Source organism: Pelodiscus sinensis, chromosome 28 (assembly GCF_049634645.1).
Source record: "Pelodiscus sinensis isolate JC-2024 chromosome 28, ASM4963464v1, whole genome shotgun sequence".
In the NCBI taxonomy this organism is placed as follows: domain Eukaryota; kingdom Metazoa; phylum Chordata; order Testudines; family Trionychidae; genus Pelodiscus; species Pelodiscus sinensis.
The window spans coordinates 15,507,081-15,523,319 of NC_134738.1; the positions used below are offsets into that span (position 1 = coordinate 15,507,081).

Consider the following 16,239-nt stretch of genomic DNA (forward strand, 5'->3'; position numbering starts at 1 on the left):
AAGATGGTGGGTACTAATGGTCCAGAATAGTCTCATATTTACCAAGCAGAAAAAATGTATTCTTCTAGATGATGAATAGAATGGCATTTTTAAAATGCAAAAGGTTTAAATGCAATGCATAAGGCATACAGACATGCAAACACTGATAGGTACTGATCATTTTGCTGCCAATCTTGAACATGCAACCCTGGGTGGAGGGGAAGGGGGCAACCGTTCAGTGCTCAGATTGGCCGAGCTGTGCAATTCATTTACATGTTTGTTATGCAAGCAGCGTAGCATTGGCTGAAATGTGCTGGATGCATTTAATTACTGATGTATTGCATAAGGCCTGGGAAAAAAGAAAAATTCTGCTGGGGAGATTACAGGGTCTGTCCCTCAGATTCTAGTTTTAATTACTGAGGTTTAGCATCTGCGTAATAGTGCACAAGAATGCTGTCATACTCAGCAGTTTCTAATCTGATTTTGGCTGAAAATATAAGCATTACAATGTTTGGAATTAATACCCCTTCTCCACAAGCCAAACTGATTCCTGTTCAAAGAAAACACAGAACTGCACTACTTATAATAAATCTCTTGTGTGTAACTCAAAAATTTAAATTTCACCTCACAAGTGCAAAAAAAAAGGGGGGGGAGAGAAAGGGTTGGGAGGAAGACAACCCTATGCAAGAATGAGAAAGAAACAAGATGGAAAGATAGCACAATGCCTGTTACCAGAAAAATCAGATAGTGAAGATGAATTAGCTGGAAAAAGAGACACATGATCTAACATGAAAGAGGAAACTGAAGAGATGTGGGTTTTACGAGTCACCGAACAAAGGTTGAGTAATGGTCTCAAAATTTACTGCATTTCCTATTGCCCAAAGGCTGCAGCCCACAAGAGACATTTCTCTTGTGGAGGCTTTTGGAAAAAATATATTGTAATAAGGCACGTTTACAAATGAGTCTCCTCCTACCTAATACAATAAGCCATCAAAAATGGAGTTGACCTAGAAAAGACTTCCTCCCTCTCCTTCCCTTCAGTAAATTCTGCAGCACTAGGTTGATGGACTCACAGCTGAATTAGTCAATGAAAAGGAGAACTTTTTTTGTTTATTATTTATTACTAAGTGCTTTTTAGGCAACTAACCAGCACACTTACAGGAAATCTTGTTTTCCTCTGTGTATCTCTTATACAGTGTTGTCTTTCCACATTCATCTTTGATTGTTGTTGATATGCTTGCATTAATCCAGCATAGGCCTTTAACACCATTTGTTGGTCACAAAAATGCTTACAAAGCAAGGAACAGTAGGCACTCTGAATCCAGAGCAGGTAAGCACAAGTACTTGGTATTTTGTGTTGTAAAGCAGTCTAAAGGTTAGAACAGATAACTAACAGGTAGGCTTCCCAGTTTCTGTAACTGTCTCTGCCAGTGACTTTCCATTAGTTCTTAGGCAAGTCACTTTGCCTCTCTATCAAATGCAGAACATTTATAAGCCTAAATCACAGGGGAATTGTGAGACTGAATATTGCAATACAATATTAAATCTCACAATATTAATATTGGCTTAATATTGAAATACAGTGGTTTGTAAGGCTTATTTAATGTATACACAGCAGTACCTAGAGGCATCAAACTTGATGTTCCACCGTGCTAGTCACTGTACAGATTTACAGCAATGATAGTCCCTGTCCCACATGGTATTCTTGTTACCTTTTAGTTCTTACAGGAAGGAGTGACATAGTCAGGACTGTGAATGTTTCAGTGGGTATGGGGACTCTGAATGACAGGCTGGAAACTCAGAAGTTTGTGGACTGGTCAGCCCTTACATGGACACAATCAACCCAATTGTAAGTCCTCTAGCATCGTGGACTCTTTTTTATTCTTTTGGTGGCTCTATATACTGGACAGAAAGCCTTAGAGGCTTTTCTTTCAAGTCAATCCCATAAAGAACTACAGGGACTTATAAATTGGAGCTCAGCTGCTGGGCAACCAAGCAAGCAGTCATATTGCTGGGTTTGTAAAATGACCCGCTAATTGTAACTAATAACATTTGCATCTCAGCATATAGAGTAAAGTGAATTTGCTCTCAAGGACTGATCTGAAGTCTCATTAAGAAAATGGAAAATTCATATTGATTTAAATGGGCTTTGTTTCAGGATCTCAGATTTTTATGCTCGATTTCCACTGATTTCAGCTACACGTAGACATCTGAAGACAGCCTTTATCCCTAGATAGGAGTAATGAAATTAAGAAGGAATCATGCGCAAATCCACCCACAACTCCATATTTAAAACCTTGCGCAATGAAAGGCATGATCGGTGTTTTCACTTCTCTGATGCTTCAGAGCTAGTATAGCAGATTGAAATCCTGTATTCTGGTGGTATGGCGAACAAGGGACTCCTACTTGATCACTTCAGAGTGCAGGATTTGCTGTGTTTGGCTGTACAGTTAGTCTTGATTTCATATTCTCGTTGTACTTTATAAAATAATTATTGCCTATTAATTCAGCAGAGAATCTCTCCCAGCAAAAATGCTGTGCTCTATGTGAGAGAGGAAGAATGCTTAGTCACTTCCGCCTTCATTTCATCAAGATTTGCTCTAATTCTGTAAAGCTTCAGTGTTAAAAGGCCTCTGTTAACATAGTGCTTCAAGAATCTGGGAGGGGAGAGAAGCAATACATGGAATGATATTTTTTTAATCTAAGATGTCTGGAGAACTGGCCTTCACAGGCATGTTTTTACCAGTTCAGAATAAATACAGACACAAAGAGACCTCTAGTGGCTAAACTAAGGTACTTTCTTCATACCTCTGGTTTTTAAACAATTATCTGTTTGGACACTAGCTGGTAACTCTGCCTAGCTGGTGGATTAATATTACTTTGAATTTCAGATTATGTGCTAATATTTACTACATCATTCTTACAAATGCAGAATAGATTCAAATTAATCTCTCTAATTCTGTCATCTTCAAAGGAGAAAATTCTCTCCAAGTGCCTCCCAGATTTCTAGAAGGTGGGGAACCCTTACAGTGTGTCTTGAAATTCCTTTTGATTCCTGATGTCAAACAAACCTATTTTTTGGAGGGGAGGATGAGGTAAAACATAAAAAGTCTATTTTTATTAATATTTTTTCTTCTCGCACCTTCCCTTCATAATCTATAATGTGCTATATGTAGATATTAAGTGCAATAAATTTAACACAGATCTTTCACATGTAGGCAACACATTGCTTTATAACATTAAAAAACTGTATGATGCTTTTGGTGTTTTGTTAAACACAAAAATAAATCATCGGTCCCCATAGTCTTTTCACCTCTGGAAATCCTGCATATGGACCACATCTTGGGAATGAAAAACATTTTGTAATGAATTTAACGTGTAGCTCAATTAAACATTCAAAATGTCAGCATTAATTTGCTTGACATGCTTTTTCTCACCTATGAAGCAGTGATTTTGCAAACTTTAAGCAAAAACTTTTAGGATCCAGCAATATCCATCATAGAATAGCAAAGTTACTTCTTCTCAAGACTTGTCTTCATCCATGTCTGTAAAACTCATCTGTCATATACTTGGCACTCTGTGAATAAGTCAAAATAACAATAGGTAAAGAGATGCACAGACAGGAGTTCCACTGTCTTAATGTTTGTTCAACAGAGGGGGATACTTTTTTCAGAGGAAACTCTTGAATGAACAAGTTAATGTTTGTAAGGCACCTTGAATACATAATACTAAAAAAAAAAGTTGAGCAGAAAACAGAAGTTCAACTTTTTTTCCTATTTTTTATGGAAATTTTGTTGTGGTAGAAACTTTCCAGCCTACTCACACCATGACTATTATATGTAGCCCATGGAGTTTACATGAGCACTTATAAATGGGAATTTGCACATACAAATATTGTGAGGTGGAATTTGTGCCTTGAGGGCTTCTGCAGATGAGTAGGATTTTTTTCTTTTGTGAGGAGAAAGAGAAGGAAAGTCTTCCTGATTCCTTCATCTTTCATTGGGGAAAGGTAGTTTGTGTTTCTAGATTACAGGAAAGGTGGGGACTCTTGTGCTCATTTTGTGGCATAGGGGCATGCTGAGAATCAGGGTGTAGGGTAGAAGGAAGAGATATGGGGAAACAGACTGATATAGCAGAGGGCCCTGTAGGACAGGCAACAAGGAGAGGTGCAGCAGTGAGGAGGCAGCAAGGAATAGATCCAGTAGGGTTCAAGATGGTCATAGACACATTAAGGCCAGCAGGGTCTATCATGGTGATCGAATATTAGATGCGACTGGGTAACCAGTTAACCAGTTACCTGGTGCCCAGGACCAGTCCCCATTGGCAGCCTGCTGCTGGCAGAGGGTTGCTCCAGCCGTTCCGGGCCCCATGTGGGGCTGGGAGCCAACAAATATGCGCACGGCCGGGAGCGGGAGCCCCGCGGGTTAGGGGCTGCTCCGGTTAGGCTGGAGTGGTCCCCCCACCCACGATCCCACTTAGCCTAATGTTTAACTGGTTAATTGATTAAATGTCATTTTACATCCCTAGTCTGACCCTCGCACCCACTCTTGTATTAGGCCCTGATCTCTGGCTCAATTACTGAAGCAGTCAGGGCCCCTGGGGTGCACAGGGCCCGGGCCCAGCCCCTGTCAGAGTGGGGGGGGGCAGTCAGGGCCCCTGGGGTGCACAGGGCGTGGGCCCAGCCCCTGTCAGAGCGGGGGGGGGCAGGCAGGGCCCGTGGGGTGCACAGGGCCCGGGCCCAGCCCCTGTCAGAGCGGGGGGGGCAGGCAGGGCCCCTGGGGTGCACAGGGCCCGGGCCCAGCCCCTGTCAGAGCGGGGGGGGCAGGCAGGGCCCCTGGGGTGCACAGGGCCCCTGGGGTGCACAGGGCGCGGGCCCAGCCCCTGTCAGAGCGGGGGGGGGCAGGCAGGGCCCCCGGGGTGCACAGGGCCCGGGCCCAGCCCCTGTCAGAGCGGGGGGGGCAGGCAGGGCCCCTGGGGTGCACAGGGCCCAAGCCCAGCCCCTGTCAGAGCGGGGGGGGGGGCAGGCAGGGCCCCTGGGGTGCACAGGGCCCGGGCCCAGCCCCTGTCAGAGCGGGGGGGGCAGGCAGGGCCCCTGGGGTGCACAGGGCCCGGGCCCCGCCCCTGTCAGAGCGGGGGGGGCAGGCAGGGCCCCTGGGGTGCACAGGGCCCGGGCCCAGCCCCTGTCAGAGCGGGGGGGCAGGCAGGGCCTCTGGGGTGCACAGGGCCCGGGCCCAGCCCTGTCAGAGCGGGGGGGGGGGCAGGCAGGGCCCCTGGGGTGCACAGGGCCCGGGCCCAGCCCTGTCAGAGCGGGGGGGGGGGCAGGCAGGGCCCCTGGGGTGCACAGGGCCCGGGCCCAGCCCTGTCAGAGCGGGGGGGGCAGGCAGGGCCCCTGGGGTGCACAGGGCCCGGGCCCAGCCCTGTCAGAGCGGGGGGGGCAGGCAGGGCCCCTGGGGTGCACAGGGCCCGGGCCCAGCCCTGTCAGAGCGGGGGGGCCAGGCAGGGCCCCTGGGGTGCACAGGGCCCGGGCCCCGCCCCTGTCAGAGCGGGGGGGCCAGGCAGGGCCCCTGGGGTGCACAGGGCCCGGGCCCAGCCCTGTCAGAGCGGGGGGGGCAGGCAGGGCCCCTGGGGTGCACAGGGCCCGGGCCCAGCCCCTGTCAGAGCGGGGGGGGCAGGCAGGGCCCCTGGGGTGCACAGGGCCCGGGCCCAGCCCTGTCAGAGCGGGGGGGGGGCAGGCAGGGCCCCTGGGGTGCACAGGGCCCGGGCCCAGCCCCTGTCAGAGCGGGGGGGCAGGCAGGGCCCCTGGGGTGCACAGGGCCCGGGCCCAGCCCTGTCAGAGCGGGGGGGGCAGGCAGGGCCCCTGGGGTGCACAGGGCCCGGGCCCAGCCCCTGTCAGAGCGGGGGGGGCAGGCAGGGCCTATCGGGGGGGGTCCCGCTTGCAAACAGGGAACCAAAACCTGCCGGGGCAGTCACAGCTCTGCGAGTGACGTCACCCTGTCACCATGGTAACAAGCCATGGCGTCACACGGCCCCGGCCCCGCCCCCGCCCCGGGCACAGGCGGCGCTGGTCACGCAGCCGCATCTGGCCCAGGCGGGGCGGGCCCGTCCTAGGCAGGAAGGGGCGGGCACATCCGCTCCGGCCCCGCCCCCACCTCCAGCTCTATGCTCCCGTTGGCTACCTCCGAAGGGGCGGAGTCCTGCTACCATGGAGCTCGGGGCTAGAGCGTCCTTCCGCTTCCGGTCGCGGGGGCCGGTGGGGGCTGGGCGGACCGGGGGGGGGGCAGAGAGGAGCCCTGGCCGAGGAGGAGGTGAGTGGGGCCGAGTAGCCTTGGGAGCGGCCGGACGCCTGGGTCCCCCTCCCCCCCCCAGCCCTGGGGGGCCTGGCGGGGGGGGGCAGGATTCCCCGGGTTCCCCTCCCAGCCCTGGGAGGCCTGGCGGGGGGGCAGGATTCCCCGGGTTCCCTCCCAGCCCTGGGGGGCCTGGCGGGGGGGGGGGCAGGATTCCCCGGGTTCCCTCCCAGCCCTGGGGGGCCTGGCGGGGGGGGGGGCAGGATTCCCCGGGTTCCCTCCCAGCCCTGGGGGGCCTGGCGGGGGGGGGGGCAGGATTCCCCGGGTTCCCTCCCAGCCCTGGGGGGCCTGGCGGGGGGGGGGGCAGGATTCCCGGGTTCCCTCCCAGCCCTGGGGGGCCTGGCGGGGGGGGGGGCAGGATTCCCCGGGTTCCCTCCCAGCCCTGGGGGGCCTGGCGGGGGGGGGGGCAGGATTCCCGGGTTCCCTCCCAGCCCTGGGGGGCCTGGCGGGGGGGGGGCAGGATTCCCGGGTTCCCTCCCAGCCCTGGGGGGCCTGGCGGGGGGGGGGCAGGATTCCCGGGTTCCCTCCCAGCCCTGGGGGGCCTGGCGGGGGGGGGGCAGGATTCCCGGGTTCCCTCCCAGCCCTGGGGGGCCTGGCGGGGGGGGGGGCAGGATTCCCGGGTTCCCTCCCAGCCCTGGGGGGCCTGGCGGGGGGGGCAGGATTCCCGGGTTCCCTCCCAGCCCTGGGGGGCCTGGCGGGGGGGGGGCAGGATTCCCGGGTTCCCTCCCAGCCCTGGGGGGCCTGGCGGGGGGGGGGCAGGATTCCCGGGTTCCCTCCCAGCCCTGGGGGGCCTGGCGGGGGGGGGCAGGATTCCCCGGGTTCCCTCCCAGCCCTGGGGGGCCTGGCGGGAGGTGAGGTGTTTGCTGGGGCGGGGGGGGGGCAGGATTCCCGGGTTCCCCTCCCAGTCCTGGGGGACCGGCGGGGGGCTGGGTAGAGGGGGGGGCAGGAGCGGGGCTCCTGGGTTCTTTCCCCTGGCGCTGCCAGTGAGGCAGCTCAGTCGTTTCTGGGCCTATAGGGGAAGGCTGCTTGGTCCCCAGGTGCTTTGGGATCCTCCTGTGCAAGGCCCAATGCGGGGCTCAAGGGTCCCGAAGTTTGCTGGGCTGACTTTGTGCGCAGCGGTGCCTCTGCCAGGGGCAGTTCCCTCGCTCCTGGGCTGGTGGGAAAGCTGGGAGCAAGCTGTCTGGCAGCGTGTGTTTCGCTAGGGGCTGCCAGATTGCTTTCCCACACTGCAGCTTGTTCTGTTGACCACAAGTGTCAGACTGGATCAGTCAAAAGTCTCTTCTGCTATGTCTTGTCCAGGGCAAGCTGAAGACTAGAGAGCACTACTGTCTTTTGCACACTCTTGGGTAGAAACATAAAATCTCATTTAATTAGTTAATTATTCAGGTTAACTGATTAGCTGCGGGGAACAGCCCTCTGCCTGCCCTGACCAGGCTAGAGAGGTCTTGCCTGCAGTGTGTCTGTGCCCGGCCTAGCCTATTGTGGATGGGGACCGCTCCAGCCAGGCGGGAGTACCCACCACCTGCAGGACTGGAACTGCCCCCATTCACACCCCTACTTTGAGTAGTGGGAAGGTATAGGTAGATGTAGCATAAATAGAAGGCAATTGTCATGCGTTCTAGTACTGCATGAGTTGAATTAATCTAATTTTCCTCGTAAGTATTGTTGTCCATCTGCTCTTTTGTATTAGAACGTACAACAAATAATTCCAGGGCAACATGGCGTTCTACAGCTGTAACATACTCCTTGCAATAGCCAGGTCAAGGTAAGAAAACAAAGGCTTATTTTTAATTTTCTATGTAAAAGTCTTGGTTTTTCTAGTACTTTTGCATCTTTAATGGTCTGCAGTATATTTAAATGGTAGCTGCTTGTGTGTAAAATGTTTCAATAAAGCTTTGTCTGATAAGGGCCTGATAAAACTGTTGCCATGGTGATGGTTAATTTCTTCAGGTGCTTGAGGCTTTGTTTTATTGCTGGGTCATTGTAAGAAGTGTATGCAGCAATTAATTTTTCATTCAAAACAGGCTTGCTATTGTAAATGAGGTTGAGAGGTGAAGCCAAATGTTTAATCTTAGTTTGAGAGAGCGTTCCGTCTACTGAATTGATTTTTTTGCAGCTGGTTAAATGTCAGAATGAAATGGAGGTATTTGATTAGAAAGGCTCTGGCAGTTGTTGTAGTACATACTAATGTAACACATCTTATTCCTGTTACATTATGATATTTTATTTTATATAAGCCTTCTTTCCCTGGTTATCTTAATATGTTGTGCTTCTTTGGGATACCGTGGTATCACATTACGCAAATTGGTAATATAAGAATACAAGGAATGTTCCAGGAACAATCACATCACCATAGCCATGCTAAGGTTTTGTTTTTTGTGTTTTGTTTTCTCTTCGGCTGTGATTGGATAAACTTCTATCATAACCATTAGTAGAATGCTGGCTTCTTAGAAATGGGCTGAAGTACTGAGTTGCTCTTTTGAGAGGACAGCTCATTAGCTAACTAGAATAATGCAAAAACTGGATGTGTCATCTGCCAGCTAAAATCTGCTCCCACATACTGGGCAAGTCTTTCAGTAGGCTGTGTATGGTCAATTGGGAGCAAGAATGTTAATTCAAATGGAAATGGTTAACTTTTTGGTAATTAACTACAGCAGGGAATTACATGCTTAAAATAATTGGCTCTTCTCCTCAGTTTCAGAGTCCCTCACCTTCTTGTGCACTCCAGCTGTTCTCCATACTCTCCATCAGTTGCATTTGTCCAGCAAGTGGATTCTCATTTACACAGAAGTTACATGAGAGACTCTGAAAACCAGCAGTTACTGTACAGCCCACAGCTGGCCCATGGACTACCTCACCTACGAACTAAAGCAGTGCGAACATTGCACACATCTGCCTACTGGCATCAAGAGCTTCAAGAGAAATCTCAGCTGCACCAAAGCACAATAAATCAGGACACTGAGCGTGCTAAAGCTGTATCCGACCACAGCACAGAGACTAGTGTGGGGAAAAAGTCTTTACGCCAGAGAATTGTAGATGAACTGAAACATTATTACAATGGATTCCACTTGCTTTGGATTGACACAAAAGTCGCTGCCAGGATGGTATGGAGGCTGCTACATGGTCAGATTCTCACTAGGAGAGAGAGGCGAAGGGTGAGTATGAACAACCCGTACATGGACACACTGGGGCTCACTTGATATGCTGATGTGTCGAATATTAAGGTAACCAAAGAAAGCAGTCTGTTTGGCTTCCAAACATTCTTTGAATAGAGGTCAAATGTGGCCATCTCGTCAAACCTTTCATGTGCATTTTAATGCTTGTAAAAGGATAATAGTTCAACAGCCCGGGAGACTGAGATTCTCCATAACTAGTACAACACGAGGAGTCCTGTGGCATAAGACTAACCGATTTATTTGGGCGCTTTGTCAGATGGAATGTATCTGACAGTGGTTTTTACCCCTGAAAGCTTATGCCCAAATAAATCTGTTAATCTTAAAGGTACCACGGAACTCCTTCATTGTTTTTTGCAGATACAGTCCTGGCTACCCCCTGAGACTTAGGCCTGCTGGGTTCTGCCAAGGGCCCTTACATTGGAAGAACCCCTCTGAAATGAGAGGAGCATTCAGTCTCTGTGGCCCACCAGTTCTTGCAAGATGTTAGACAGGTGGGATGATTGCTGAGGCACTTCAGAAGTGGACGGAGCTGTTGTTTTAAGTACACAGGTGCAGTCGTAAAAGCTCTATTCATTCCAGAGCCCAAGTGATAAGTCTTTAGTTTAGATACCATGCTGGTAAACACGCTGGTTATCTAAAATGAGTGGCAAAACTTGTACTAGAGTGCCTGTGAAAAGCCTTAATTATTGGCCCCAAGCTAGGTTTTCTTTTATGTCTGTCCAATGAAAAATAACCTTTGCTGTGCCTTTCTGCAGCTACTGAGGACATGTGCTGATCTCTTCCGACTGGTTCCCTTCTTGGTGTTCATCATTGTGCCCTTCATGGAGTTCCTGTTACCTGTGTTTCTAAAACTCTTTCCTGAAATGTTGCCCTCAACTTTTGAGACTGAATCAAAAAAGGTTTGTGTACCGGGCTGTTGAGAGAGCAGCCTCCATTAACTTGGATAACAGATGCAATCCTAGAAGTATATTAGGATAGCAGCTAACCAGAGCCATGCTGCTAGAAGCTGAATTAACATCCTGCCATGATGAATTATTGTTAGTGCTCATCAGGAAATAGTAAGGTTAAGCAAGTGTAGAAAGATTGGTCTAGTCAGTGGAAAACCTGGGTTCAATTCTTTGCTCAAGTGTGACCTTGGCTGAGTCACTTACTCTACCCTGTAGCTCAGTTTGTTCGTTCTTCATTTTTAGGGGATAATACTGTGAGGCTAAAATCCATGAATGATTGTGAGGCACTTGGATATTCTATTGATTAGGGTCAGAGACATGGATCACTTGAAGGGGTCTGCAGCAAGGTTACTTAGTTACTCACTGAAGACTAGCATAGTACACGAGAAATAAAGGGTTTAAGGAGTATCGTCCCCAGAATGAGCTGTTTTCTCTGTCTTGTTTCCTCTTCCCTCCGCCAATTTCTTTTTCATCCTTAGTCGTTAGAAGGTATGCTTTTCCTCCTTCTTCAGGATCTGCCCTGACATAGATCCCTGTGCTGTGTCTGGTAGATGGCCACTAAAAATTCTTAGGATTATTTTAATCGGGTGCGTCTTATCACTCAGGCAGAGCAATAAGTCAGACATACCGTGCTGAGAGTGGGAAGGCAGGAGCTAAATACTGTTTAGTTTTCACTTCACCAACATTTTGATTAGATCCTTGAGAGGAGATTGTGGGCCAAGATGCTAGCGTCACACGTGGACAGTTTCCATTGACTTCCATGAGGCTTTCCCGTATGTCCCAAAGCAACATTTGCCCTTTACTCTTCAACCAAAACCACCTGAAGCCATAAAGTTCTACATGGCCCATTATTTCTATCAATTTCCCAGCCCTTGTCAGTATCCTATAGCTGGGGTGTTGTTTGCCCACTACCAGCTCATTCCTTTATTAGTTTATTTATTAGTTCCCATAATAGAAGAACTAGAGGACACCAAATGAAATTAATGGGTAGCAGGTTTAAAACTAATAAAAGGAAGTTCTTCTTCACACAGCGTGTTGTCAACCTGTGGAACTCCTTGCTAGAGGAGGCTGTGAAGGCTAGGACTATAATAGAGTTTAAAGAGAAGCTGGATAAATTCATGGAGGTTAGGTCCATAAAAGGCTATTAGCCAGGGGATAAAATGGTGTCCTTGGCCTCTGTTTGTCAGAGGCTGGAGAGGGATGGCAGGAGACAAATCGCTTGATCATTGTCTTCGGTCCACCCTCTCTGGGGCACCTGGTGTTGGCCACTGTCGGCAGACAGGATACTGGGCTAGATGGACCTTTGGTCTGACCCAGTACGGCCGTTCTTATGTTCTTTTGCAGCCGATAATAGCTGAAATCTGGGTCCTTTATTTCTTGCTGCTGTGCCTGATACTCATCCACGCATCTGTTCCATCACATCTTCCCAGCTGTTGACTGCACCCAGCACTGTAAATCTCTTCAGCCTTGCCTACCTGTGCACCTGGCTCAAATGTTCTTGCTCCAAGTGGGCTCACATATGCAGAGCTACAGCAGAATTTGAAGCTTGCTCTCCTATGGCTCAGAGTGGCTACATGCAACACAGCGAAGACTTTAAATAAAGGATACAACCCTCCTATAGCTCACCTCTTGCCTTTTTCTCTCTTTGCTGATCCATGTTTTGGCTTTTTTTAATCAAAATTTCCCGAGTGATTAGTGCCTGGCAGAATGTGGTTCACGTTATCAGGTTTTGCTGCAATTTCAGTACTATGGGTTTGTGTAAATTGTCCCTTATGTGGCCAGTCCAGTGCAATGTGCTTCCTACAGCTATGATCAAGCCAGTGTTAGAGAGACACTCCTGACTTCAAACCATGTGAATTTAAAGCACTCTTTGGATGCAAAAGATATACCAATGATGCAACCTCTGTTGTTAACCATAGGAATCCTGGAGCGTCGTCATCCACTAATCCTAGCTCAAAATCTAGGCTTACTCTTGCTTTTGCACACAATATAATAAAACTTTATTTCTATGAAGAATATTCAGTAAAAAAACTTGTATTGATAGCATCTCTCTAGCGAGTGGGACTGAAACTGACCTGTAGTTTGGTTGTCCAAGCCAAAGTGCCAAGATTAGTCAGCAGTAGTGTTGAAAAGTAAGTTAGGTTTCTGGAAGTGTTGGGGTAGTTAATCAAGGCCTTCAAAGTAACAAAGGGAAGGAAACTTATCCCACCCTCCTCTCCCCTGGAGTTCCAGTTGACCCTCTAACTACTTTTTATCTCCCAAATTAAGGAAGAAAAACAGAGAAAGAAATTAAGTGCGAAATTGGAGCTTGCGAGATTCCTGCAGGAGACGATTGCGGAAATGGCCAGAAGAAACAAAGCTGATACAGGAGAGGCCACCAAGCAGTTCTCTTCCTATGTGCAGCAGGTACAGCACATAGTAAAATAAGCTGGAGAGGCTAAGAAAAGTATCTGCCGTCCAGTGTAGCAGGATGACAAGGTGGGTGGATACAAATCCACAGGGCTTGACAAACAACGGCAAAATCTACTCGCCAGCTCCACATTGTGCATGCGTGTGCCGCCGGTGAACAGGGCGACCGGCTGAAATCTACTTGCCACGGGCGAGTAGAAACAGTGATTTGTCAAGCCCTGCAAATCCATACTCGCTTACCTCCAGGCTCCAGAGCCTTCAAAGTTGTACAGTCTGCAAAGCAACCTTGCAAAATAGATTCAGAGATAAATTCTCATCCACCTTCCAGCATGTGTGAAGTGTTTGTTTCTATACAGGTTACGAATCAAAATATTGCTGTTTAAACCAGCCTGTGGACTGTAACTGCACTGGTCAGCTTATCTGACATGCTCAGGATCAGAGAAGCTGCAATTCCTTGATTACAAGTTTCAGTGGGTGGCGATGGTCTGTTTTAAAACGAATGCTAAATGGAGGAAGAAAATTGTGCCTGTCCATCAGTCAAAGAGCTGCAGCCATTGTGCCCACTGTTGAAACTTAAAACCTGGCAGAACCTTGCTACCAGGCATGTATAAACACTGAGGGTTATTGGTAAACTGATTTCCCTGTTGTGGCCACTGCCCTGGGAAACCAGGGGAACTTGTGCCCAACTAGTGTGTTTATCTTTATCTTCATTCTTATTTTAACCAGCAGAGAGAAAAACCTTTCGCCACTTAAACTTCCTTATGCAAAGTCTCAGAGCATCCTAGAAACAATCTTCTGTTTTCAGACCCTGGACTTTATTGGCTACCAACAAAAACCCTGACGTGACATGGCTGGGGGGGAGTGTGAGAGTGAGGACTGGATCCAGGTGGCCTAGTTTCTGCTTCTAGCTCTGCCAGTGGCTGCTGAGGAACATCCTAGCTGATGCCTTGGCTTTGTCGTGCAGGTTCGTCATACAGGCCAGCAGCCCAGCACCCAGGAGATCGTGCGCTTCTCCAAACTCTTTGAGGATGAGCTGACTCTGGAGCACTTAGAACGGCCACAGTTGGTAGCCCTCTGCAAGCTGCTCGAACTACAGCCCATTGGCACCAATAACTTGCTGCGCTTCCAGCTTTTGATGCAGCTCAGGTCTATAAAAGCAGATGATGAGGTAAGAGACTAAACCAAATAGCACAGACTCGGTGTGATCTGATGATTAGTACAGGCACCTGGATTCTATTCTGGTTTTGCTAGTTACTTCCAATGTTCCTTCTAACTCTTTCCATCCATGTGTAGAATAACTTTTATGTGCACCAATGCATGTGTGGATGTGGACCACTTGTAGGCACACATGCTACGGGCACTGTGGGTGCTCCATTATACGGGTGTGCAGCATTTGAATCTCTCCTGGGTGGCCACCTGACCCGCTCAGCTTTCAGGGAACATTGGTAATTTTCCCTCTCTGAGATGCTGTTTGCTTCTCTGATACTATAGGTGTGTTGCTGCCCATGTGATTGGGGAGGGGTGATTCTTACTGTTTTATAATCGGGTTATCCTATGAGCGGCTCTGAGGAAGTAGAGGGTTAGTAATTGAGCCTTCCAGTGCCTTCTATTGGGTCTACTGAGGAACACGTCTCAGATGACTCAGGGTGGGTGTTCAGAATTAAGGTGGTGGCCTCCTGGGGTCTCAGGAGCCTGTAGCAGTGAAAAATTGCAAAGCCCCGTCTCTTGTGCTACTACAGTTTTGTCATGCCTAGTTCTAGAGGAACTTTGGGCCGTTACTGCTGTAACTAGTGATCTGAATTCAGGGTGCAGTTGTGCCAAATTCATTCCTGTCACTGTCTGAGCTTGGGAGCATGGTGCATGAGGAAATCTGGCACTATCATGAGCCATGAATGAAGACTCCGAGGGCTTTTTGTTAATCGGCTACGTCCCAGCTCCTGGCTGCGTCAGACTTAAGCATATGTGATAGACCAATTTTTACAAATCCAGCCCTGAAAATCTTTATGCCTGTGAGTTAAGTTCCCTGTGAGTGGCTGCTCTGCAGTTCTGTAGGAGCCCCCAGGAGCGTGGAGTTTCTCATGTGTAAGCACTTGGAGGATCAGGCTCAATTTTAGCTGTTCAGCATGCAGCTAGGCAGTCGGGAATGGGCTGTCTGCTGCTGAATCCCAGTTCTGTTCCCTTCCCTCCTGGCACTAGCAGGGATTGACTTGTTTGTTCTTTGCTCCCCTCTAGTACAAGCTTGCAGCTCTGTGCTGCCGGCCGTAGTGAATGAACTAGGGTTTGCGCTTTAGGAGCCCTGGCTGTGACTGTCCCTTTCCCTTGCAGATGATCGCTAAGGAAGGTGTCGGTGGGCTCAGTGTGTCCGAGCTGCAGAGTGCGTGCAGGGCCAGAGGCATGAGGTCACTGGGGCTCACCGAGGAGCAGCTGAAAGAACAGCTCAGCCAGGCAAGTAGGGCCTTGCCCACTCCTGAAGTCTTGGAGTGCTGCAGCCTGGATGTATACGGCCCTTAAAGGGGCCATGCTCAGTCTTCAGCCAGACCGGCTTTGAGAGCTGATCGGTCTTGCCCTGAACATTCACACCGCTGTCTTGTAACGGATCCTCGTGTGCGCGGCCGACCTGCACGACAAAGCATGTTGCTGGTGCTAATGCCCAGTTGAAAAAGATGGTGGCTGATGAGCACTGCGTGCGTGTACCTGTCAAGGCCACAGCACCCCAGGGGTTACTTAGGCGGCTGGAGCAAGGAAGGCCTTGCATGTGTAAGAGGGCAGTGCTGGGGCAGATAAGACATTGGAACTCGTCTGTATAGGGAATCGCAGATTCCAAGGTGAGAAGGGGCCGTTTGTGAGCCGCTAGTCTGTCCTCCTACAAAACGCAGGCCAGAGAATGCCCCCACAATAATTCCCGGAGTAGATCTTTTAGAAAGAGATCTGCATTTCTTTAAACATTGCCAGTGTTGGTGGCACCCCCACCTCGCACTGCTGGAACTCTGAACTGGGGAGGGGGTCTTATTCCTCAGTGGTCAGGGCTGCCATTGCCACTGCTAGATACAATATAAAGTGGCAGCCTGAACACTTAACAGCCCTATTGCCACAGGAAAATCAATGCCAGTCTCGCAGTCCCCAGTAGCTAACCTGCGTTCCTCAACTTCCCCTCCAGCTTCACCGTGTGCCGTCGTCCTCGCTGCCCTTTGAAACTATTTATTGCTGCTGTGAGCTGGTAAACAGCTGCTGCCTTTCACCTCTGGAACTAGGCTGAACCTTGAGCAGCGTGATCTCCAGAGCTCTTCCGGAGAACAAGTGCTAAAGGATCGTCTGTGAACTGATGTTTAAACAGCTGAAACTGAACCAATTCTAATCACCCTCTTTCCCTCCTCTCCCCCCTTC

At 49.8% G+C, this 16,239-nt stretch overlaps 1 protein-coding gene and 1 long non-coding RNA gene across 9 annotated transcripts in view; one reads left to right on the plus strand and one right to left on the minus strand.

Moving 5' to 3' along the window:
* Window positions 1-3,039: 3,039 nt before the first annotated feature.
* LOC112547576 (uncharacterized) lies at window positions 3,040-4,881 on the minus strand. The gene is made up of 3 exons (XR_003091345.2): window positions 4,277-4,881; window positions 3,417-3,556; window positions 3,040-3,320 (listed from the first exon to the last, which is right to left on the minus strand). It is a non-coding gene; the product is annotated as an uncharacterized LOC112547576 (long non-coding RNA).
* Window positions 4,882-6,034: 1,153 nt separating this feature from the next.
* The window catches only part of LETM2 (leucine zipper and EF-hand containing transmembrane protein 2), a 46,459-nt gene continuing 36,254 nt past the window's right edge, over window positions 6,035-16,239 (plus strand). For 4 of the 8 annotated variants that reach the window (XR_012897982.1, XR_012897983.1, XM_075910994.1 and 1 more), the window contains exons 1-7: window positions 6,038-6,284; window positions 8,014-8,088; window positions 9,019-9,478; window positions 10,255-10,398; window positions 12,715-12,852; window positions 13,820-14,023; window positions 15,181-15,300. Coding sequence is in view for 6 of the 8 variants with exons in the window: in XM_075910994.1 (XP_075767109.1) it covers window positions 8,042-8,088; window positions 9,019-9,478; window positions 10,255-10,398; window positions 12,715-12,852; window positions 13,820-14,023; window positions 15,181-15,300 (1,113 nt within the window). In the remaining 2 variants the exon portion in view is untranslated. Of the gene's footprint in view, window positions 6,285-7,292; window positions 7,670-8,013; window positions 8,089-9,018; window positions 9,479-10,254; window positions 10,399-11,790; window positions 12,668-12,714; window positions 12,853-13,819; window positions 14,024-15,180; window positions 15,301-16,239 lie in introns of those variants that run through there. The other 4 variants (XM_075910991.1, XM_075910995.1, XM_075910992.1 and 1 more) reach the window with 3 other exon arrangements.